The sequence below is a fragment of the Canis lupus genome, chromosome 2, assembly GCF_003254725.2.
Source record: "Canis lupus dingo isolate Sandy chromosome 2, ASM325472v2, whole genome shotgun sequence".
Lineage (NCBI taxonomy): Eukaryota > Metazoa > Chordata > Mammalia > Carnivora > Canidae > Canis > Canis lupus.
In genome coordinates, this window is record NC_064244.1 from 78,688,614 (window position 1) to 78,711,786 (window position 23,173).

The window sequence follows — 23,173 nt, forward strand, 5'->3', positions numbered from 1 at the left end:
TGATTATTCGCTGTGGGCTGAAAGGCCCCCTCGGTGGCAGCCGTGCGTGGCGAGGGTGGCAGAGAAACCTTGCCTCTTGGTCTTCCGGGGGAACCAGGAGAGCAGCGTCTTCGGCTTTGGCGGGGGGGGGGGGGGGTGGTCCTGGGCTCACATTTAATTGATTGTAACATCGCACCCTGAACATGCTCCCCCGCGTAACCTGCACCCCCAAGAAGAGCCTCTGCAATCCTTCCGTGACTGTGTATAATGCGTTCCTGGGGCCCAGCACGCAACTTTCAAATTGGCTTACAATTTATCTGCAGCTCGGATAAAAACATTTTAATGACTGTGTGCGGCACGATCCCTCGGTGTCACCCACGGGGCTCCCAAATGTCTTTTCCCACCACATAGCGGGGATGTTATAGGCGTGAAATTACAGCCGCTCTCACATTTTGATCTGCACCCCGAGGCCCGTGGAAACGGCGCGTTAGAATGTGCTGGATGCAGATGCAGGGGCGGCAGACGGGAGGCCGGCTCTCCCGCACAACCGCTCGGCGCTTGTGATGCATGTGGGGCCGTGGGACGTGCCCCGCTCCTCATCTCCCTTCCCCCCTACTATCCTAGGAAGCTTCCCTTTGACCCCCAAATGGAGGAGGGAGCTAGTTGCCCCACTGTTGGTGGCCACGGTCTTTAGGGTCCTGTGTCGCACAAGCTTCCAATGGCCTCCATTCGCTCGTGGGTGTGTGACGAGGAGGGGTCTATGCCATGACAAGGAGCAAATTGTGGTGCTTGACACCCGCCCTGACATATATTTAAAGGCGGGTGTCAGGGAGCGGGTCGCAGAGTCACAGAACCTTCAAGTCTTTCTTATTGTGCCTGACGTGTGACTGTCATGATCCCTACCCGTCGGGAGAGATGCTATTTATCGAGCACTTGGAACATGCCCGGTGCTGGACTCAGCGCAGTACTGTCTCCTGGGGATCATCTCACTTAACCGCCCGAACTTGGCCGACCCACGTCCTTCTCTGACCCTGGGTCTGGGCGACAGGTACAGGGTAGTCCCTGCCGCATAGGCTGACGTGGCTGCAGGAGCACTGGAGCCACACAGCAGAGGCGACCTCGCACGCAGCCCCCGGTCTCTCCCAGCAACCCCACCACCACGCCCGACCTCCGGGACCTCAGCGAGCCACGGCAGGCCCGAGACAACGGTGCTGAGGACAATAAAGTCTGGCCTATTGAACTTTTGGCTGCCTCATCTGGGCTAAGTGCTTTGCAAACGTTATTTATTTATTTAAAGATTTATTTATTTATTATTTTAGAGAGAGAGAGCATGCAGGGAGGAGGGGCAGAGGGAGAGAGAATCTCTAGCAGACTCCCTGCTGAGTGCAGAGCCTGATGTGGGGGTTGATCCCACAACCCCGGGATCATGACCTGAGCTGAAACCAAGAGTTGGACAGCTAACCGACTGAACCATCCAGGTGCCTTGCAAACTTTATTTAAATAAATAAACTAAAAAAAAACAAAAAACAAAAAAAACAACCTTATTTCCACTCTATACATGGGCATAGCCACCATTGTCCCTATTTTACAGATGGGAAAACTGAGGCCCAGGGAGGCTAATGAACATAATGAGGATCTGGGATTCAGCCCGAAACCTGAGTGTCCTAACTTTGCATAAATGGGATTATAACACCTCCTGGCTCACAGGGCTGTCACCAGGATTCCGTAAGATAATGCCCATGAAGCCAGAAGCTCATGCACTGTGAGGCACAGGCCGGGGGTGGACAGGAGCTATGATATGGCTCAGCTGTAGGCTTAGCAGGCACGGGGTGGGGACCTGCCCAGGGACACCCTGAATTTGCAGAGGCCAGAGCCCCTCCCCGAGTCTGGGGCCACTTGTTGGTCCTGCCCCTCCCTGGTCTCCCCGACAGCCTCAGCCTCCATTGGCCCCACCCCAGATGGCTGCCACCTGCCATCGGGAGGAGCCCAGAGAGCAAGATCGGAGGAGAAGAGTCTCAGCCGGCTGTGCCCCGGGCAGAGAGAGGAGCCTTGCTCAGGCAGGCCCAGCAGGTCAGTGGTGCCATCCCGGTTGGCCCCATAAGATGGTAATGGATGGCACGAATGTCAGGGCGAGGAGGCGGCTTAGGACCATCTTGCTGCACCTCCTCATTGTACGGAGGATGACATGGAGGCCACGGAGGGAGGCCAACCTGCTCAGGGAGCTTTGGTGAATTACTGAGGAGTGTGGGCCTCACGGAGGAGGTGGCTTTTGAGGCCTCTGTTCTCGCTCACATAGAGAGAAACCTCAGCTGGAGCGTCGGTACCGCTTCCAGGGTGGGGGTTAAGATGCGTGGCTTCTGGTCCTAGCCAGGGCTGAAATCACAGGAAGATTTTGTGATCCCGGCTGCGTGACCTTAGGCAGGTTGCTTGCGTTCTCTGTGCCTTCATATCTGCGTCTGCAGAATGGGGCCAGTAACACTGGTACCCGCCCTCGGGTGGCTTGTGAGGACCAAAGGACATAACATGGAAGGCACAGCCCAGCAGCCCCCAAGGGGCCCTCCTCGAGTCCTCCCCCCGAACTAGCTGTCACCCCACCCACGGCTGCTCTTTATCCCATCACCTGCCTGATTCTCTGCCCACAGCTGCCTCTCACATGCATCTAAGTACGTTTGCTGCTGGTCTCATGCACCGAGACAAGCCCCCAAGGACCCTGTCCCATCGAAGGAGTGTGTCCATTGCCTACTCAGTAAGTATCCGATGGCTAGATGATTACGTACGTGTCCCTCATCAGACTGGGAGCCCCTTGAGGGCACAAACTGAGTTTTGTTCTTCACCACATTCCCTGGGGTGGCCGGCCTGGGGCTGGGCACCAAGAACACTGTGGACGACCGCAAGAGGGAGGTTAACCTGGCACTGGCCCATCCCCCAGGAAGCCAGAACACACCGCGCGCTGCCGCTGCAGGAATCAAGGTCCCTCTGCAGGTCTGGCCTTTGGAGGTTTTCCATTCCCCCAGAAGCCGTGGCTTTCCACGGGGCCTTGATGCTTTCATTGATTGCCTGACTACGACAAGCTTTGTTTCCCTGGTAAATATCATTTGATAAGAAAATCAGAGAACACTGGGAGTCGGGGCCAAGTCCCGGAATTCCGGCAGCAGAACTGGAGAGCGTGCCCGACGAGGACGTCAGCACCCGCAGGGGTTTCTGAGGCTGCACAGAGCCGGGCCCTTGTCCTAAAGTGGAGAAACTGAGGCTGGGGTGGGATGGGGGGGGGACACAGCCAGCCAGAGACAGGCACTCCCATTATTATCCCCACCTCACAGATGTGGAAATGGAGGCACAGACGCAGGGTCCGAACCCAGGACATCCTGACACCCAGGCCACTGCACTTTCTCACTGATCACTTGAAGCTTCCGTGTCCCAGGAGAGGCTGTGGGAGGTCCAGGGTCAGATTCACTCTCTGTAGCCAGTGTGTATCGCTCCCGGGTTGTCCTGCCTCTGAGGTGGGGGGCCTGCCTCCACTGCATGGTCCCCACGGGCACGTCTATGAACGTGGCTCTTGGCTTCAGGCTGGAAAGGCTCCCCCACAGCTGCCCCCGTGCTGCCCAGCACCTCCCTCCCTCCCTGTGTCCTCACTGGATCTCAGGGCCCGGAGCTGGGAGTCCACAAATGGTCCCCCAGGCCCGCCTCCCACTCCTGCCTTACAGAAGTGGACACTGAGCACCAGGACCACTGCCCCCCCCCCCCCAGGAAGCCCTCACTCCTCCTTCAGCTCCTCATTTGTCCCAGCCAAGGTGTCAGAGCTCCTCCAAAGTGCCCAGGCCACGGGGATCCAGGGCCGAGGTACAGCCCTGCCTTCCTGAGGTTAGGGTATCAGTGCTGGTGGGAGAAGGGCTTCCCGAGATGAAATCCTCAGGTGGTAAGGCCACACCCATCCTATCTCCTCATTCCTCGAGGCAAGAGTGGGAAAGAAGAGGGTTCGTTGTCTCCCAATGGATGCTTTGGCAGGTGGTTCCCAGGACAGTCTCTCTGTGCACCCACACACACGCCCATGCCCACGCTCCTGACTGTGACTCTGGGGCCGGGGGCCCTGCACTCACCCATGACGTTGAGGAAGATGTTCCCCGAGGCCAGGACCACTTTCTCTCTCGTGGCGCGGTCGTAGATGCCCACGTGGCACTCGTAGGGACCGTTGTCTGAGATGCGGACCTCGGGCAGCCTGTAGGGGAGGCAGAGGGGCAGGTTGAGGGCCTTTCATATGGTGTTGGATGGCACAGCGTCCCACCCCCCAAAACAACCCCAAGCCCCACTGTTCAGCCTTTGCTCCACAAACGCCTCCAGAACCCTCACATGCTCCTGTGCTGTGCTGGGGGCAGCAGCAACATTTATGAAGCACCGACTGTATGCCAGGCCCTGTGTTCGATGCTTCGGGAGGTGAAGGGTGGGGGCTGTGTGGTCAGCCCGAATTGTATCTGTGCTCCTTCCAGCTTCTGAGAACTGCGGATGGTCATGGTGCCCAACCCTAGAAGCTCCGGGTGTGACCAGGGTAAGAGGCACCTGATTTGTGGCACAGGCTCAGAACTGTGTCCTAGCATGTCCCCTCCCTCAGCCCTCCACACAGGATCGCTATTCCCATCGTGGACACTGAGGCTCCAGAGGGGGCACAGGTGTCCCCCCTGCCTCTGCCACCAATATGGCTAAGAAGAGCCTTGGTGGGGATTTGAATTCTTCTTTCCACACTGCCTTGCTGTCGCTTTATGTCTGGCCTTGGTGGCTTGCGGAGAAACACAGTACACTCCTTATCTCCAAGGAGCCCCGACCCAGCCGAGCAGCACTCCCCATCACTCAGAGGGTGAGCCCATCCGAACACAAAGTGGGGAGCATCTGGTTCTCTCTGAGATCTTTGGGAGGGAGCTTTGGCCCGGAGGGAGGGCGGCTAGGTCGCTGCTGCATCAGGGACATCTGGGGTCCTCCGGCACGTTGCAGCTTTCTCTGGGCCTGGTCATGGGGCCAAAGGGGAGCCTCACCAGGCTTAGAAGAAGTGGGGTCTCTCGGTTTGGGTCTCAGGTTGCCACACTGCAGCACAAAAGTGAAGAAGCGCTCGGTCACGGTCACGGAGGCCCTACGCACCCCGCTGGCCCCCCCAGGCAGTGCGATCAGAGAGGGCGGGTTAAGAGCACAGGCTCCAGGTGTGGGTCCCGCCCTGCCACCCCGAGGAGAGAGGTTCCTTCCATCCGGCTCTTTGTTCCCACCCCCTCGTGGACACAGTGGCTCTCAGCCGAGCCACGTGCTCCCATCTGCCTCTGCTGCGAAGTCCAACCTCAGACTCACTCCCTTCTCTCCTGTCCGCTGCCCCCCATCCTGGTCTCCCAGCTCCGTCGGCTCCTGACTCAGTGCTCCCCACACCTGGGCTCTCAGCCTGGGTTCCAGGCGGCTGGCTGGCTGGCTCCTCGGGGAGCCGGCACACATTAGCATAAACAAACACCTTCATTTACATAGACTACGCAGAGGTTGACATCTGGTCTACCGACTGTCATAAAAGGACTGGGAGAATGGAATTTTCACCAGGGAAACTTTGCGGGGTGGGTGGAGAGGCTGTCTTCCTCTCCTCCCCCACCCGCCCGCGGAGGAGCACCCTGTCAGTGGGAACAGCAGGGGACCGTCTCCCCTCGGGAGCTATTTTGTTTGTTTGTAACCCAGCTAGGCTGGAAAAGCAGCCCCTCCACCGGGCTCGGGTGCTGAGTGACAGTCGCCTACCGTGACATGTTTAGGTGACACTCGTAGGTATCAGTCATACGGGAGACCTGTTTAAATGACTTGTGGAGGTGACATGTGTGCAGGCGACATGCTGAGGCGACAGCCCTGTAAAGAAACAGGCTCAGGAGACACGTGTAGCTGGCAGGCACCCGGGTGATGTAATGAGGTAACGGCGACAGGGTTGGCACGCAGGTGGAAACGCGCAGGTAACTGCCATGCGGGTGATACACGCAGACGTGTTTGTGTGACAGCAACGCAGGTGACACGTTCAGGTCACTGCTACACGGATGACGTGCTCACGTGACGGTAACATAGGTGGTATGTTTGGGCGACGCGTGTAGACGACACAGTGCAGGTGGTTAGAGGACTGCCCAGGGGACACCTGCATTGGTGCCTTGTGAAGAAGGCAGCTTGCCGCCTAGGACTGTGCAGAACCAAGTGTTCCTTCACTGTCACTGGGCTCCGTAGCTCCTCCAATGGCCCCAGTCCTGCTCCTGGGTACCGTCCTCCATCTCCCCGACCACACGCGGTGGCCAATCCTGGGTGCTCTACCTCGTAAGTACATCCCGCACGACATCCACTTCCTTCCGTCCCCCCTGCCACCACCTTTTCTCACCTGGAACGTGGGGGAGGAGTGGGGGGGGGTGGAAGGTTAACCGGTTTTTCTGCCCCTGCTATGACCCACTCAACTCCTAGAACCCAGATCTTTTCAAATGCCAATAGAATTAATGGCACTTCTCTACCTAAAGCCCTTCATAGACATCTCTGCTCTTAAGAGTAAGACCCCACTGCTTATCTTGGTCAACAGCGTGCTTGCCTCCCGCCACATCTCCAGCCACCCCTTAGTAGCCCTGCCCTCTTCCAGCTACAACGGTGTTCCTTCCAATCCTCTCAGGTGCCACTTGCCTTCTTTAAAAACAAAAACAAAAACAAAAACAAAACAAACAAAAAAACTTAAATTTGGAATCATTTCAGATTTACGGAAGAGTCGCATGGAGAAGAGAGCATTTCCATACGTCCCTCACCCGATTTCCCTCATTGTGAACATCTCACACGACCACGGTACAGTTGCCAGACTGAGCAGCCAACACTGATACATCACTATTAATTCAAGTCCAGACTCTTTCCAGATTTCCCCAGTTTTCCCACTAAATGTCCCTTTTCCGTTCCAGAATCCCACCCAGGACCCATCAGAGACAACACAGGCGTATTTAGCCCAGTGCCCCGTGTGATGCAGCACTTTGGCCTGCAATATCCCCTTTCCCTGGGAATGATGCATTTTCTTCCCTCTGGCTGCATCCTTCAAGTTACAAGGGAGCGGTCACTTTCTTAGTGACCACCTGGACCGGGTGGGTGTGGTGCATGGATGGCTAACAGCCTCCCGATCCATGTCTCTGGCAAATTGCCTTTCAGTTCCTCTCCTCTGAGGGTGGAGTCTCTTTCCCAATTCTTGGCCTCATGATTTGCTTTGACCAGTAGTATGTGTAGGTGTGCAAATTCCGAGCCAAGGTCCCAAAAGAACTGTCTCTCTCTTTCTCTCTCTTTCTCTGTACCCCTGCTGCTCTCTCCTCCTCTCCCTCCCTTTCCCTACTTCGTCCCTGAGAATAAGCCTCTGATGTGGACAAGAGCGCACAGAGACATGGAGACAGCCCCCAGTTGTCCCAGCCATGCCAGCCAAGGCCACATGCGGGAGTGAACCTAGCCAACCCCTAGACTCATGAGCAATAATTCATGGTCATTGCTTTAAACCATCCAGGTTTGGGATGGCTCGTTACGCAGCAATAGCAAACCCATACAGCAGGACTTGTCTAAATTGTCACTTGATGACTTACGCCTATGACTCCCGAACTCACCCTCCTCCCCTGCCACGCACAGTAAGCTCCGGGAAGGCGGGGCCTTGCGTGGCGCTTGCTCGCCATCCTGGTAGGTACTCAGTCAACACTCAGTACACGGGCGGCAACCCCCCAGGAGGCCGCGGAGTGCGCACGGAGAACCCTGTCTCCATCTGTGCTGGAAAGCAGGTGCCGAGTCTACTTCTTACCTGCAGACCCAACAGTTTGCAGGGCACAGCTCTGCTTTGGACCAAACGCCTCCTTGTCTGTGCTCGTGTGCTCAGTGCTATCCTTCTAAAGTGGATTAAGCAGCCCAGAGGCCTCCTCCCCCCAGATGTGAGTGACATTGATCTGCATGCTGGATAAAAGGCCAAGCACAGATAGCAGGACCCTGAGGGGGCTGGGGCAAGAAGACCGACTCTCATCAGCAATGGGCTCCGATCAATAAACTATTAATAACTGCAAAGGTTTCTGGCAAAATCAGTGTAATGCAGTTTAGTGGCTGGAATTTACCAACATTGACGGCGGCCCTGAAGGGCATGTAATCATGTTTTTGAAAAACCGGACAGAGTTGGTGGGGGTCCCATGCGCTCTCTCTGTGGCCCCCGTGGCTCGGGTGAGGCCATGCAAGGGCTGGTCACCGCGGCTACTGCCAGGCCCAGGGGCAGCACCAGTGTGTAGGCCTACTGTGTGCCGTGCCCCGTGCTGAGCCGTAGGTGAGGGGCTGATACAGAGCCGCAACGACCCGGGCTGTGACCCCTGCGTCCACCCATCTTCCTTTCTTGTCCACGTGGCAAGGCTCTAGCCAGCTTTCAAAGCCCAGCAGGTGAGTCTCCGCCTGTGATCCCAGCCCATCGGACAGCTGAGAAGATGACATAATCCACAGGGCATAATTCAAGGGTTTAGCTCAGAGCTGATGCATCGGAGTCCAGGGGACTAGAATCCTCTATGCCTTGCAATCCTATATGCACAGAGGCAACACGACCAAGGTCAGAGAGTAGGCAGCTGGACGCCATCCCTTGAAGCCAAGCCTGGAGGACGCCAGAGCCGCAGAACTGTCTTTGGGGCCCATCGCCACACCCCCTACCGCTCCTGGGATCCTCCTTCACCAACTAGCAGGTGAGCTTGAGCCTTCTGGTACCGGAACTTGCCTCCACTGCTCCAGAGCGTATTTCTATTCTGAGCCCCACCACTATCCAGGTAATGAGAGCCATCTGCTTCCTGCCTGCTGGGAGACACGGGGAAGGTCTTTTAGTTTCCTTAATTCCCTTCCCCCAGCTTCCAGGTGGGCCCCCTAATTCCCTAATTCGGCTGCCTGCAATTCCCTGAGCAAGTTGTGTTCACATCCTCCACACCTGACCCGGCCTCACAGCCTCCTGCTCGCCTCTCCTTTCGTGGCTTTGTCTCTCCACGGGGAAGAGTCCTAGATTCTCACGGAAGGGAGGTGGGGGACTTGGGAGCAGGGGGCAGGACTGGGGGGAACAGAAGGCATTGTTGAGCTTCCCTTCCTGTATCGTAGGGGAATCCGGTGATCCAGAGAGTGGCATGTGCTGACACCGGAAGCCTGGACGGCTGAACAAGGCAAGTACGCCCTGAACAGAGCCCGGTGGCGCTTGTCAGATTCTTCCCTCTACACTGTTCCATGATTATTACATTTTAAAGAAATTATCAAGTGCTGACCAGACCCCGAGGCACTGTTTGGGGTGTGAACTATGGATCCTGGAAGGCAGGGCAACACTTTTCAATAGCAACACAGTGGCCCTGTAACACATCCTTTCTATCCAGTCGGCCTATAGGTCTCCCCACATCTTAGAAGAAGTCGGCTGGACATTAATTAAGTTGCTTTCAGATCAAGGTCATCATGACAAACATCCATCTCATCCTGCCATGTCTTAGGCGTAGTGCCACGAGTTAGGTCGGGTTGCTCCTATACTACATACAGGTCCCCTGGGATCCTTGCCTCTTAAAAATTTTTTTTTGTCTATGACTTTATTGAGTCATGATTTTTTAAAAAAGCTTTATTTATTCATGAGACACACACAGAGAGAGGCAGAGACACAAGCAGAGGGAGAAGCAGGCTCCCTGTGGGGAGCCCCATGCGGGACTCGATCTCAAGACCCCAGGGATCACGCCCTGAGCCGAAGGCAGATGCTCAACCGCTGAGCCACCCGGGCGCCCCAAGGCATGATCAACAAACAATAAACTGTACACGAAGTTTACACATTTGAGGGCTTTTGACATATGTAGACACCATTGAAACCATTCCCACAATCAAGCTAAAGAACGTATCTGTTACCCCCTCCCAGATTTCCTTGTGCCCATTTGTAACCCCCGCCCCCGGCTCCCCAACCCCAGGCAACCACTGATCTGCTCTCTGTTCCTATAGATCATGTTTCCTAGGATTTCAGGGAAACGTATTTGCTCTATGAGAAAAGTATGCAGGACGTTTACTGTAGGTGCTTCTGACCCTCTTTCCTTCTAATATCTCAGGAGAGGGGGTTGCAGGGCAGGCGATGGACACCTGCTCTTCTTCTTTGCCTCCCTCTGCCCATTCTGCTGTGCCCGCAACCTCTCCACCTGTATCCATTCTTGTCAGCTCTCCCTGCCAGAGGCCCCTCCAGGCCATCCCCTCCCTACCCTGCTGCCAGAGTGACCTTATCACAGCGCGATGCGATCCGACGGGTCCTCCCCCAACTCAGAACCTTCCTGGGGTTTCCATCCTCCTGAGGATCAAGCCCAAACTCAGTGAGACTGACACTCTCTCTGATCCGGACCCAGAAAGGAAGGGGAAGGGATGGAGGGAGGAAAGGGAGCGTGTGGCCTCACATCTTTTGCCAAAATTCAACAATTAAATAAGAAGACTTGTCAGGCCCAAACTTTTTATTATCTCCCCTACTTAAAAAGCATTTTGTAACTCCGATGTCTTCATTTATCTACGCAGTTCCTCATTCCGGGCTAATGGAGGAGATTCAGGTAGCGACTGGTCCTTGGAGGCTCTGCTTTAATGAAGAGCAGAGAGATCCTTTTCATTTGTGTAACCATTGTTTGCATGGAAACGGAGCTTCCGAGGGGCTGGGACACAGTTCCTTCGTGCAAGTAGGTTAAACACACCCCCTACAATCTTATTAGCCTCGTGCCTGCCTCAGCTCTGCTCCCTGCCATCCCTGCTGGAAAGATCTCAAGTGGGAAGTAATGAAGTCTTCCAGTTCGTGCATCTGCCATGGCTGCCTGATTGGCTGCCCCCACCGAGTCTCTCCCTGCCTCAAACACCTGTTCACTCTCCCAAGCTCAGGGTCACGCTCCCGCAACGCTGGGCTAACTCGTGTAGGACGCCCACTCCATCTCCACAGAGCCTGGAGGCAGGGCTAATAAAAATGGCCATAAAGTCTCTGGCAGCCATGGGTGGTGCCTTTGGGATGTTTGCTAATAAGACACTTGGAAAGGGTTTGCTGCTCTCTGGGAAGGGCGGGGCAGCTCTTGGCCTGCCCCCCCCCCCCCCAACACCTATGTGTTTGGCCCAGTGGCCCAGGTGTGCACCTGCTTAGCCAGCTTCGGCTGCTCCCCCTTCCCAGCTGCCCTCGCTGCTTCTGGCTTTCCCTTCACAGCCCTGGTGCCTGCGTGGACACCCCAGTACTAGGAGATGGCCTGGCTACCGGGGGTCGTAGCCTTTGTGGCAACTGGCAGACGTGGGAAAGCAGCCAGGGACAGGTGAGAAAGGGCCTGGTCCAGGGGTGGGATCCTCTACCGGAGACTCTGGGAGGGTGCGGGGGTTACAGACCTCAAACTTGAATGTACTCAAGAATCCCCCCCCCCTCCCGGGGTCTGGTTGAAATGCAGATTCTAGGAGGTCTGTGCAGGGCCTGAGAAGGTCTCAGAAGCTCCCAGGTGATGCTGTTGCCACTGGCCAGCAAACCCAAGTCTCAGGTTCTCGGTACCTTCTCCCCACCCCATAGGTCCACCCATCCACTTCACGCTGCTCCTTCCCACCAGACACACTACTCAGTGGTCCCCTTCCATTGGCTTCACCAAACCCCGAGTATCAGAACATAGAGCTTGGAAGGCCTTGACATGGGTGTGTCTATAGTGAGTACCGTTGAGTAGAAATGATCTGAGGAGAGATCCTGCAGCTCCACATGGGTCTTTAAACCACAAGGGGCTCCCACAAAGCTGGCTGCACACGGTAGCATGGCCTCCATCCCTCTCACTCTGCCCCCCCTGAGCCAGACCCTGCACCTGCTCCTGGTCTTCCAGCCTCTGAGAGAGATGATGCTTTCTCAATCTTTCCTGGTCCCCTGAGGGTGAGTCCAAGCTCAATCTCACCCCAGAAAGTGGAACCCAGACCCTGGACTGAGATCAAGGACAAGTGGGGTCTCGTTCTGCTTGGTGGGAACTTGGCTAATGTCACCTGAAGTGATTAAGACCTGAGCCACCTGTCGTCATTAATACCTTCCTAGGGAGGCTGCCTGCGGGGGAGAGAAGGCTCAACCCCGATGGGATGGGGATGGGACATTCTGAAACCCAGAAACAATTCCCTCACCTCCTTTTGGTCAATTCCTGGGGGTTCTCCTCCAGCAAGCCCTTGACAGGAGCAGACTGGGGAAATGTGTCCCCTGGGCAGGCAGCCATGGGGACTGTACACGCAGAGACGCTGATGGAGGAGGGAGACTTGTCCTGTGTGCACAGGATGTACATGGAGGAGGCTGGGGGTTTTGCCCCTTTAATATCAGATTTCTTCCTTTTTTTTTTTTTTCCAAAGATTTTATTTATTGATTCACGAGAGACACTGGAGAGTGAGAGAGGCAGAGACACAGGCAGAGGGAGAAGCAGGATCCCCACAAAGAGGTCAATGTGGAACTTGATCCCAGGACCCTGGGATCACGACTTGAGCCAAAGGCTCAAGCACTGAGCCACCCGGGCGCCCCTAATAGCTGATTTCCCAATCCAGCCTGGTCTCCTTAACCAGGGCGACCAATCAGTCCTGGTTCGTCTAAGACTTTGCCCGTTTTAGCACTGCCATTCCCAGGCTCGAGGAACCCTTCAGCTCCAGGCAAATCAGGCTGCTGGTCACCTTATATTTGACAAATGAGCAAACTAAAGAGAGAGGAGAGATCTGCCCTAGGCCAGACAGCAGTTCATGGCAGATCAAGGATGAGAGGCCAGGCCACCTGTACCAGCTGATCCAGAGAGGGACCCGGGAAACGGGCCGCAGACGGCCCACTGCATGCGGGGCCCGGGGACTGTAACCGCCTTACGGACCCCTCGCACGGCGCACACACGGGTGCTCCTGACCTGTGGCCGCTTCGAGCCAGGAAGCCTCAGTGAGTCGGGGGCTCAACAAGTCCTGAAATACCTGTGCCTTTTTTCACAACACAAAGCTGGAGAGTTTGGGTCCGACTTCTCTTGCCCCTGACCCAGCAGGAGAAGGACCTCTCAGAACTGCTCCCAGGAAGCCCGGAGCCGCCCCCCATCCCTTTCCAGCCTACTTCCCCCTCCCCCCCGGCTGGGGAGCCAGTCAAGGGTCCGGGCAGCTCCATGTAGTGGGCTCATTTGAGAATCTCTGAGCAGCACCACTTAGGGTTGAACAGGCTGTCTTGAATTGGGGGACCCAGGGACCAGGTGGGGGGGGCGGTGGAGAAGGTGAGGGAGCTCCAGGCAGGAGGCCTGGGGCTGCCAGAAAAAGGCCTTTAGCTAAGGGCCGAGCCCCTCCCTGGGCGCTGAGAGTTTCATTACCTCCTTCCTTGTGTGTTTTCCCCTTTCTTTTCTGAAACTGCCTGAACTCTTTTTTTTTTTTTTTTTCCAGGGCCTTTGAAAAGCCATTAGTGATTTTCATCCCCCTTTCAATCTGAAAATGGTTTCCATCATAAAATGTCTCAGTGGGTGCAAAACATCTGTGGCTTCCAATCAAATGCAGGGCTGGTAGGGAGGGATGATGGGGAGCAGCGGCAGAGGAGGGGAGAAGTTCCAGAACATGCCAGCCCCCTCCGGCCCTGCCCCCAGCTTCCCTCCACAGGCTGTGGAGTCTGGACCCATCTCAGGCCCTGGCTGGCCCCAGACTCTGTGGGTTGGCAATCCTGGCCGTGAGCACTTAAGGAGGTATAACTGGGACCCAAGTGCTGTGGGTCTCTGGCCAGCCCCGCATTATAGCGACAGCGGAAGGTGAGGACCCAGGTGAGGCCCCAGGTGAGGCCCCAGGTGAGGTCCCAGGTGAGGACTCAGGTGAGGCCCCATTCTGACCCTCCATGGCCCTTTCAAGGGAAGGGGCTTATCTCCCACTGGTCCACTCCTGAGCTGCACCCTCCTACATTCTAGAATTTCACTCCCTTCTTCCTGGACCGAAAGGTGCTGGGTGCTCATGCCAATCCAGCTCAGGCTGCCAGGTCTGTGTGACCTCAGGCAGGTCACCGCCCTCTTCTGCATCAGGGCTGTAGGGAGGCCCTGAGGTGGTCAGAGGTGGTCAGAGGTGGTCACCGTGGAAGGCCCCTCATTCCTGCCGAGATGGCAGCTGTGACTTCCCATTGGGTACCCTGGAAGTGGCCTGTTTCCAAGGTGGGAAAATGCCTCCCAGCAATCAGATTTTATCTTCCAGTGATGCATTCTCAAAGAAAAATCCACAGAGCCTGGCCTGAGATCCCTAGACCGCCCATACCGGGGAGGTTAGTAGCTGGGACCCTGGAGGCTGACAGATCTGGGCTCACTGGCCCCTGCTGCTCTGGCCTCCTTGACTGCCCCGTAGGTGGAAGGTGGGGGTCACTGCACCATCCATCCTGGCCTTTCCCACCGTGTTCAGCTGCTCCCGGGGGCCCAGAAGCCCACTCTATCTCCCCTCTTGCTCCGTCCACCCCGTTTTCCTGACTCTCAGGCCAGCTGCCTGCCCCTCCCCTGTCCTCCCCTTCTGACCCTCCCTCCCCACTCTCCCTCCCCCTCCTCTCCTGGCCTCTCCTCCCCAGCCTCTTGCTGCTGCCATGGAAACCACTTCTTCCTCCAAGTTCTGATTGATCCCTTTCTCATGGTCAGCGTGCTGAGCTCAGGGTCTGGGTGGGGAGGTGGGCGGTGGGGGGACGGGGAAGGGGCCTAAGGTTCAGGATGTTCCTTCCACCTGTCTTTACCCCACGCCATCCCAGGCCCAGCAGGCACCGGGCAAGGGACAGGTGCTGCCTGGAAAGACACTGGGCGGTGGGGAGCCAGAAGCCAGGCGGTGAGCCAAAGGGACCACAAAGAAAGCTGGGTGATGGGCATCTAGAAGTGAGGCAGAAGGGTGGGGGCACATGGCTGTGCCTGCTGTCTCCTTTCTATCCCCGTGGAAGCTTTACTTTTTAACAGAAATCTCTGCCTCTCTGTCTTTGCCTCTCTGCTTGGCAGTGGTGACAGTTGGCATCATGAAGACCCCGAGTGTCCTGGAGTCAAGCCCGCCTTGAGCAGAAGTGGGAAGGCATAGAAGGTGGCCTTCCAGGGCTCTGCACGCTTCCTGGCACCAGAGATCACTCTGGTCTTGTTTAGTGAACACAGCTGACCTGTGTCAAGGAACTCTAGGGGTCCCGACCATGCATGCCTCATTCATCCCTGCACGTCAATGGTTCATTGAGCACCTACTATGTGTAAGACCCACCACTGGGCACTTTGATCTCTTTCAGCCCTCCTAGAAGCCCTCCGAAATAAGATATTAATAGTAATAATAATAATAGAGCTTCCTGTGTGCCAAGTACTCCCAGTTTTCTCATGCTGAAGTTTGAGTGATCTGGGACAAGTTATTCCATATCTGTGCCTCAGTTTCCCCATCTGTAAAGCCCCATCCTCACAACAACCCCATGAGGTAGGCATGAGTGGCATCATCCCAAGTTCACAGATAAGGAGACTGAGGCACGGGGCTGTTGTTTAGAACTTGACGCTTACTCAACTGGAGGATGTCAGAGCTGGACTCTCACCCTGGCAGCCAGGGTTGATGCCCTGAACCCCCAAGCTCGTTGCCTTTCGAGGTGGCAGTGACACAGGTTTCTGCAAGGTCACTGGCCAGTGGCAGGGTGGACGCAAACTCTGCAGCCTGGAAAGAGAAGCGGGAGCAGGACGCCCGGGTCCTCGGAGGCAAGCAAGGCGGCAGACTGTGGCTTTAGAGCAGTGGTTTGGGCTCTGGGCCTCCTGCCAGCCGAGGCAGCTCATGGCCTGGCTGTGCCTTCTGGGGGCTGAGAACAGACCCCTTCGTGTGCAGGGACCACATTCTTCCTGGAAGCAAACTCCGGCAAGAATCCATCACATGGGTCCCTCTACTCTGGGACCGGAGTGGCCCCGAGGTCAATCTCTCTGACCACAGTTTGGCAAAAGGATCAGAAAAGAGGCTCAGAGGCATGGTTCCTGACCCCTGGACAAGCAGGCGGCACGCCAAAGCACTGCAATTCAGAGAGGCTTCGTCCGCCAGGCGCCCTCGGCCGCACCCCCCCTCCGGCCCTCCCGTGTGGCCATCAATCAGCCCAGCCTCCTGCAGGGAGACAAGCGGGGGAAATGTCCTCAGAGTCCGAGATGGACACAGCAGCCAGCCGACATTCTATCATTCAGCACCTGCAACCGCCCGGCGAGATCAAAATGACAAACCTCTTAGCAGATTAGGAAACTGAGGCCCAGACAGGCCAAGCAATTTGTCTGAGGTCCCGCGGCCGATGCCGGGAAGACCTGGGGCAGGAGCGCAGGTCTGTCTGGCTCCAAGAGTCCAGCGGGAGGACAAAACATGAGAGGGTGGCCTGCAGCTCCCTCTCTCCTCTGGGACGGCCCCAGGGCTGCTGCAGAGCAGGACCAATTACCCAGGTTGAGTAAAGGCAACCGCAACTTTCCCTGCAAACCCGCAGCTGGGCCTGGGGCCTTGCAGGAGGCCTATCCCAACCAGGTCAGCTGATGGGTGACCCGGGGCCGAACCTGATTCCTGCTGGTTCATCAAAGCTGAGCTAAAAACAGCCTTGCTTTGGCAGTGGAAAATTGAAACTCCCAGCTTCCTCTTAAGGCTCTTAAACAGGTCAGCCCACCAAAAAACCCAATCCTTCAATCTGGGTTCTCTTAAAAAGTAGGGCAGGCCAATTATGTTTTACTGTCCTGAGCCATGTGGGGCTGAGCGTGGGGAAGGTCAGGCCAGGGCGCCTGGGGCTGCCGGCAGATGGGAGACGGAGGAGCCAGCCAGCCTCTCCCATCAGCCCCTTTGTCAAAACAAAATTAAAACGCCTGGACTCTCGCTGGCACCGAGATCCCATCCAAGGTAATAGGTATTTATCTTAGCGGGTTCGGTTTTGGGCTCGATGCCATGGGGATGTGGAAACTGGAAGGGAGCTTGTTCCCTGCTCTGCCACCCCAGCGCTGTGCCTCGCACCGAGCAGACATTCTAGAACATTATCTGTTCACTCAGACATTCACCCGGCGTAGGCTTCCTGAGGACCTACTATGTGTCAGGGCCTGAGGTGCCGGGATACGGCTGTGAACGGTACAGACAAAAATCACCGTCTTCCTGACGCCGATGTCCTAGACGAGGGACATGGGCCACAGACGAAGCAAGCTTTGTCGCTTGTCGGTGGCTCTGTGCATATGAAATAGACGGGACAGGGATGGGGTGTGCTGGGAGTGGAGGTAGGGGGTTGGATTTTTAGTGTTGAGTTGCAGGGTGGTCAGGGGAGGGGGCCCTGGAGCAGGGACCCAGGGCGGGAGCCAGGGAGCCACGTGGGCCTCGGGGACAGGAATGGATGCGATCGACAATCACTGACATCAAGCTGACATCAAGCACCACAAATCTTCCTCGGCACGGTGACATCCAGCATCTCCTTGCGGCTTCCTTGGGCCGCGCTTTAGGAGATGAGCAACGGTGAAGTAGCAGAAGCTCAGAGACAAAGTCAAAGACAAAGTCTCCCCTTCACAGGCTTGCCTCCTGGGTGAGGACACGAAGGGATTCAACAGCGACTCTCTTTCCCTAGTAATAGAACCCGCGAGAGCGGAACCCGCGGCCGCCCCAAGCAAAGACTACACTTCCCAGCCACCCCCAGGACGGGGCTGGCCATGTGACTACCTTCTGGCCAATGGGATGGGAACACAGGTGTTCAGTTGGGAGGTCCTGAGGGCTCCTGGAGGGAGGGGCTGTGCCCTTCTGCATCCCCTTCCTGGTCCCCCTGGCTGGAATGTAGTCCCGAGAGCTAGAGCTGGAGCAGCCTTCCTGCGCTCTGAGGTGACCTGGAGAATGAAGGCCAGGCACCGCGGAGCCCCAGGAGCGCAGGAGCCTGAGTCCCTGCCTTCATGGAAGGCCCCGCATGCCCTGGACGGGCTACCTAGACTCTCAGGAAACAGAGACTTTTATCTCGTTTAAGACACATTTACTTTGGGTTTCTGTTGCATGTAGCCCAAACGAATACTAACAGATAGAGTTTCAGACAACAGAAAGTGGGTGCACTGCGGGGGGCAGGGGGAGGAGAGATGACTCCCGGGTGTAAATCCAGCCACTACTGATGGCAGTAGATTGCTACAATTGGAGAATTAAAGGGCACCTCTTCGGCCTTTTTAAAGAAAAGCCAAAAATAAAGGCATGGATGTGCAATCTCCCGATTTTCCAAAGTTGCCATTGATCTAATTTTTAAGAATTTTTATTTAAAAAAAAAAAAAAACAAACTCCCAGGGTTGATCACACAGAACTTGTTTACTGGCTGGCTTTGGCCTGGGTGCTCCTAGCTTGTGCGTGAGAACGCCAGGGGAGGAAAGACTTCCAGGGGAAACACAGCAAGCGAGTGAGGGCAGAGCTGGGGCCGTCCGGGCTCAGGTGAACCTGCCGTTGGAAGCACTGAGGTGATAGCCACCTGCGTGAGCAACTTGCTTCGAGCCTTGTTGGGTTCGAGCTCCCGGAGTGGGCACCTTGGACCCCCACCCAGGCCAAACAGGAATAGTCCTGCTCAGCCCAGCACCCACCCCCACCCCCACCCCTCAGCGGACACAAGGCCTGCAGAAGTGAGCAGTGGCCTGGCAGACGGGCGCATCTGAACGGACACGTCACTCTCCACCAAAAGCTTCACCATCTGTTCCTCGTGCTAACTGCCAACGGAAGGAGGAGACGGGTTCTTGGTGGTGATGTTGGAAACGCGAGAATGAGGAACGGGGCAACTGTTCACCCTGCTGGGAGCTTGGAGGGGGGCAGGGGCTGTCCCTCAGGCCCACGGCAATGTCATTGAACGGTCGCACTGGCCCAGGACGACGCCAGCAGCTGGGTGTGGGGTGGCCCGCGATCCTGGTCTGGGGGGAGCCACCTAGAGCCAGCATGCCCGCCCCCTGACTCTGGGGAAGGCCTTTAGCTTTGCGGGGGACCTGTCCCTGTGCATTCTCTGGACCCGCTGTCAGCGCCCGCTTGAATCCCACGGATGCTCAGGGCACCGGCTCTGAACCCCAGCTCCTCCACTGACGCACCGTGTGACCTCGAGCAGGTTACTCTACCCATCTGTGCCCACCTTTCCCCACCTTAAAATTCAGGACAGTAATAGTACGTTTCCTGCGGGCTTTGGGCTTTTGGAGGGACTAAACGAGATGGCACAGACCAGCCCTGCCCCAAAGCTGTCTTTCTGTTTTTATTCCGTCATTAGCATTGGTGTTTACGCTGCCTGCCAATCACTCGGCCCTCCCGGCTGCTCCTTGAGACGCCTGAGTAGGGATGTGGACTCATGCCCAGAGACCAGGTGGGGGAAGGACAAGGACCAGGAGGTCCCAGAAGACGGCGCCGTCAGGGCCCGCCCGGAGAGAACATGGGTGCGCGTTGCTCTCGACAACACTCAAGACCAAACACTGAGAATTATTTTCTCCAACGGGTTTCGGATGTTTGAGGCTTTGTCCTGGCCTCGAGGTCTCTTGAATCTGGTGGTTCTGATTCTCAGAGTTAGGGAGTTGGCTTAATGGCCAAAAGCACAGGTGGTGGCATCTGAGAGAGGTCACCTGAGGTCAAATCTTAGCTCTGCCACTTGGAAGCGCAGCGACCTTGGGCAGGTCTGTGCTCTGCCTCCCGATCTGTGAAAGTGACTGATAGGATGTGACTGTGGTTACAGGATGCGGAAAGACAGAAGTTCTTTCCCTGTTCACAGACCCTGGAGCAGAGGGGTGGGTGCTGGTCCTGGAAAAAGCTGGCACAAACGACACCACCATGTATGGCGAAGGTACTGGTTCTAAGTGCCTCACTTATTCCATCTCTTAATTGTCACCAAGACCCGGAGGGGCGGGCACCATACCCATGACGAACTGGGGCTTCAGTGAGGTTCCCTGAGCTGCCAGAGTTCACCCCAGAAGACAGTGGTACAGAGAGATGTCATGAGCCCTGCAAAGTGGAACAAAGGGTGGGCCCCATCCTTTAACGTTAGCTCTGTGAGCCAATCTGCCCCTGTGTCCCTAATATCTAGAACTTTGCTAGGCACATACAGGTGGTCAGTGAGTTTGCTGACTAATAATACAGAACACACAGCACTTAGAGTGTGCCAGACACTGTGCTAAATAAACACTTAGGGGATGCCTGGGTGGCTCAGTGGTTTAGCACCTGCCTTCGGCCCAGGGCGTGGTCCTCGAGTCCTGGGATCGAGTCCCATGTCAGGCTCCCTGCATGGAGCCTACTTCTCCCTCTGCCTTTCTCTATCCTCTCCCTCTCTCTCTCTCTCTCTCTCTCATGAGTAAATAAATAAAATCTAAAAAAAAAAAATTAAATAAGCACTTACACGGGCTGACCCACTGAATCCCCTAATCACCCTGTGGTTGTTATTATGTAGTCTGTCTATGTGTCTATGTGTCTATCTCATCTCCATTTTACAGCTGAGGGAACTGGAGCACAGAGAGGTTAAGTAACACGCCAAAAGTCACACCAAAACTCACTCTCTGGCCCTCACAGTGCCCCTGCCTGGAGGAAGGGACAATGACAGCTCTGCTCTGACAGGGCCCAAGTTCTCCAGGGCACCCCACCCCCACTGCTCGGCATCATTGGCTGGCACAGCCCAGGCCCAGTGATGGGCACAGGCTGAGGACCCCAACTGGCCCCTGGCATACTTCTGTCTCAGGCTGACTCTGCATCTGCGTTTCTCATCAGGGGCCTGGACTTTCAGAAAGTGAGCCTGAGAGGCAAGCACGGATCTCTGCACTCCAGAGTGTGGCAAGGCTTTGTGTGCTTCCAACCTCACAAACACTGAAGGACTTTTCTGTTCCAGATACCATGCTGCGGGCTTCTACATAGGACCTTATTAAATCTTCAGTGCATCTGTCTGTCCTTTCACCTACCCATTCATCCATCTGTCCATCTATTTCTCTGCTCATCCATCCATCCATCATCCATCCATCCCAGTATCCACCACTCATCCATCCATCTATCCAACCATCTATCCATCCATCCATCCATCCATCCATCCATCCCAGTACCTACCACTCATCCATCCATCTATCCAACCATCCATCCATCCATCCATCCATCCCAGTACCTACCACTCATCCATCCATCTATCCAACCATCCATCCATCCATCCATCCATCCATCCATCCATCATCCATTCATCCATCATTCATCCATCTAACAAGTCTACATTAAGTGTCTACCATGAACCACTCAATGTCCTTGATGTAAGTAAGCATCACCACTCCCATTGCAGACATGAGGAGAGGCCTCAGGGAAGTTACATAATACACCCTGGTGCTGGGCCTTTCCAAGTTCTTCTCTGGCAAGAATATTATCAAACCCTTGAATTCAAGTGTGGCCAAGCGTGCTGGCCAGAGCCAGAGTTTCTCTCTTTTCTTGGTTCTAGGTGGTTCCAGGTGGGCCAGCTTGTGTTGGCTCATGGACAGCTCTCAGCTGACGGTGGCATCATCTCCTTGGGGCTGAGTGGGAATAGCCTGGGAGGGTATAGCTGGATCAGAGCAAACGTGCCCCACTGCTGAGATTCCTCTCACATGGTACTTCACACTCCCCTGCCTTCACTCCAGCCATAGATCTCTGGATGCCCCACTGGCCTTTGTCCCTGCTGTGCCCCCCTGTGCCTGGAAAGCCTTCCTCCTAATTCGTTGGCCATTTCCCACCAAGCATGGTCTCTGATAAATCATCCGAGCCCCTCACCCCCCTTCACCTCTGTCAGCCAGGCCCGGTAGATGCTTGTGGACTCCTGGGCTATGAGTGCCTCCCATAGCTCGAGAAGTGTGTCTCATTGCAGCCAGAATTCTTAGCCACTCTCCCAGGCCTGGTGCATCATTGGCCTCTGTGTAAGTTTGCTGAGGGACAGGATGGTGGAGAGATGGCCTCAGACCACCCCAGCCGGGTCCTGGCTCTGCTACAAGTCATTCTCTGTGTGGCCTCAGGCAAGGCACTTGACTTCTCTGGTTTCCCTTTCCCTCATCTGCAAAGTGGGGCTCGTGAGGGGGTGACCCTCACAGGCTTATTGTGAGGCTTCAACGAGCTCCTGTACACAGAAGCCGGGGCAGAGGGCCCAGCCCACAGCAGCGCTCATACACACTCAATAAACGTTAGCACCGTTACTACTATTAATGAGGCACGAATCATCTCTATACAGGAAGGATGACCTGCTAGCCTTCAGGGAAAGAGTCAAATCTCTAGAGCTGGAATGTGGCGAGAGCAGCCAGACTAGTCTGTAGTTGGGGGAGGAGGAGGAGGAGGAGGAGAGAGAGGAGGGGGAGGAGGAGGAGGGGGAGGAGGGAAAGGAGGAGGAGGAGGAGGGGGAGGAGGAGGGGGAGGAGGGGGAGGAGGAGGGGGAGGAGGGGGAGGAGGAGGAGGGGTAGGGGAAGGAAGGGGAGGGCCGCGGCTGAGTACACAATGTCTTTGTTTAAAAAAAAAAACATTGAGGTACGTTCAGGAGAAGGCAGATGCATGAGAATAGGTTTATCAAGGTGGTTTTCAGCTCCACTGTAATTTAAAATAAATAAGTCAATTTAATGTTTATAGAGTGAGTTATGCCTTATTAGGGACACGGTGAGCTGAGGAAAGTTGGCCAAGGCGAAATTTGAGAAATTGGCCTCGGCCGTGGGAGTAATTATGGCCACGCGTTAGTGTGTAGTCCTGCCCGATGATATTTTCATTCCGTCTAATTTATTAGTTTATTAGCTTTATGGGGATTGTAGAAAGTTATACCACAACATGGGTCTAATTTGATCCTAGCCCAATTTTCACGTCTTCCCGAGACGGGCCGTAATAAGGCAAGAGACCCCTGCTTCAGAGCCGCTTCCAAGTTTTCCAGAAAGACTCAGGGCAGAGTTCCAGGGCGCTGGGCACCAGGGGTGTGAATCAGGACACGACAGAGGACAGGGGTCCGCGCAGAGCGCAGACTGTCCAGTCTTCCAGGTCGGCACCTCTGCCTTCTAGTCACGTGACCGCCAGTGCTCGGTGCAGGTCAGTCTCAGTGGTCCCACCTGTGAAATGGGAGCAATAAAGATCCCTCTCCCATCAGTGGTAATGGAGAGCCCTGCGGAAGCAGGGCCTGGGTGGCGTCGGTCACCACTGTCTCCCGAGGGCCCAGCACCATGCCCGGCTCATCACGGGCATTCAGTAAAGGGTGTGGGGTGAATGTGTCAGAGGCCGACTGCTGTGTAAGGTGCGTAGCCCTTAATCGTCACCCGCTTCTACTTCCTGTGCCCTG

The 23,173-nt window shown here is 55.8% G+C and overlaps 1 protein-coding gene and 1 long non-coding RNA gene across 2 annotated transcripts in view; one reads left to right on the plus strand and one right to left on the minus strand.

Annotated features, from left to right (window-relative positions):
* IGSF21 (immunoglobin superfamily member 21) overlaps positions 1–23,173 on the minus strand; it is a 240,243-nt gene that overhangs the window by 35,938 nt on the left and 181,132 nt on the right. Inside the window, exon 4 of the mRNA XM_025447573.3 lies at positions 4,077–4,195. Coding sequence (XP_025303358.1) covers positions 4,077–4,195 — 119 coding nt within the window. The remainder of the gene's footprint in view (positions 1–4,076; positions 4,196–23,173) is intronic.
* Positions 14,621–15,170, plus strand: LOC112660165 (uncharacterized). Its single transcript, XR_003136737.2, has 2 exons — positions 14,621–14,760; positions 14,925–15,170. It is a non-coding gene; the product is annotated as an uncharacterized LOC112660165 (long non-coding RNA).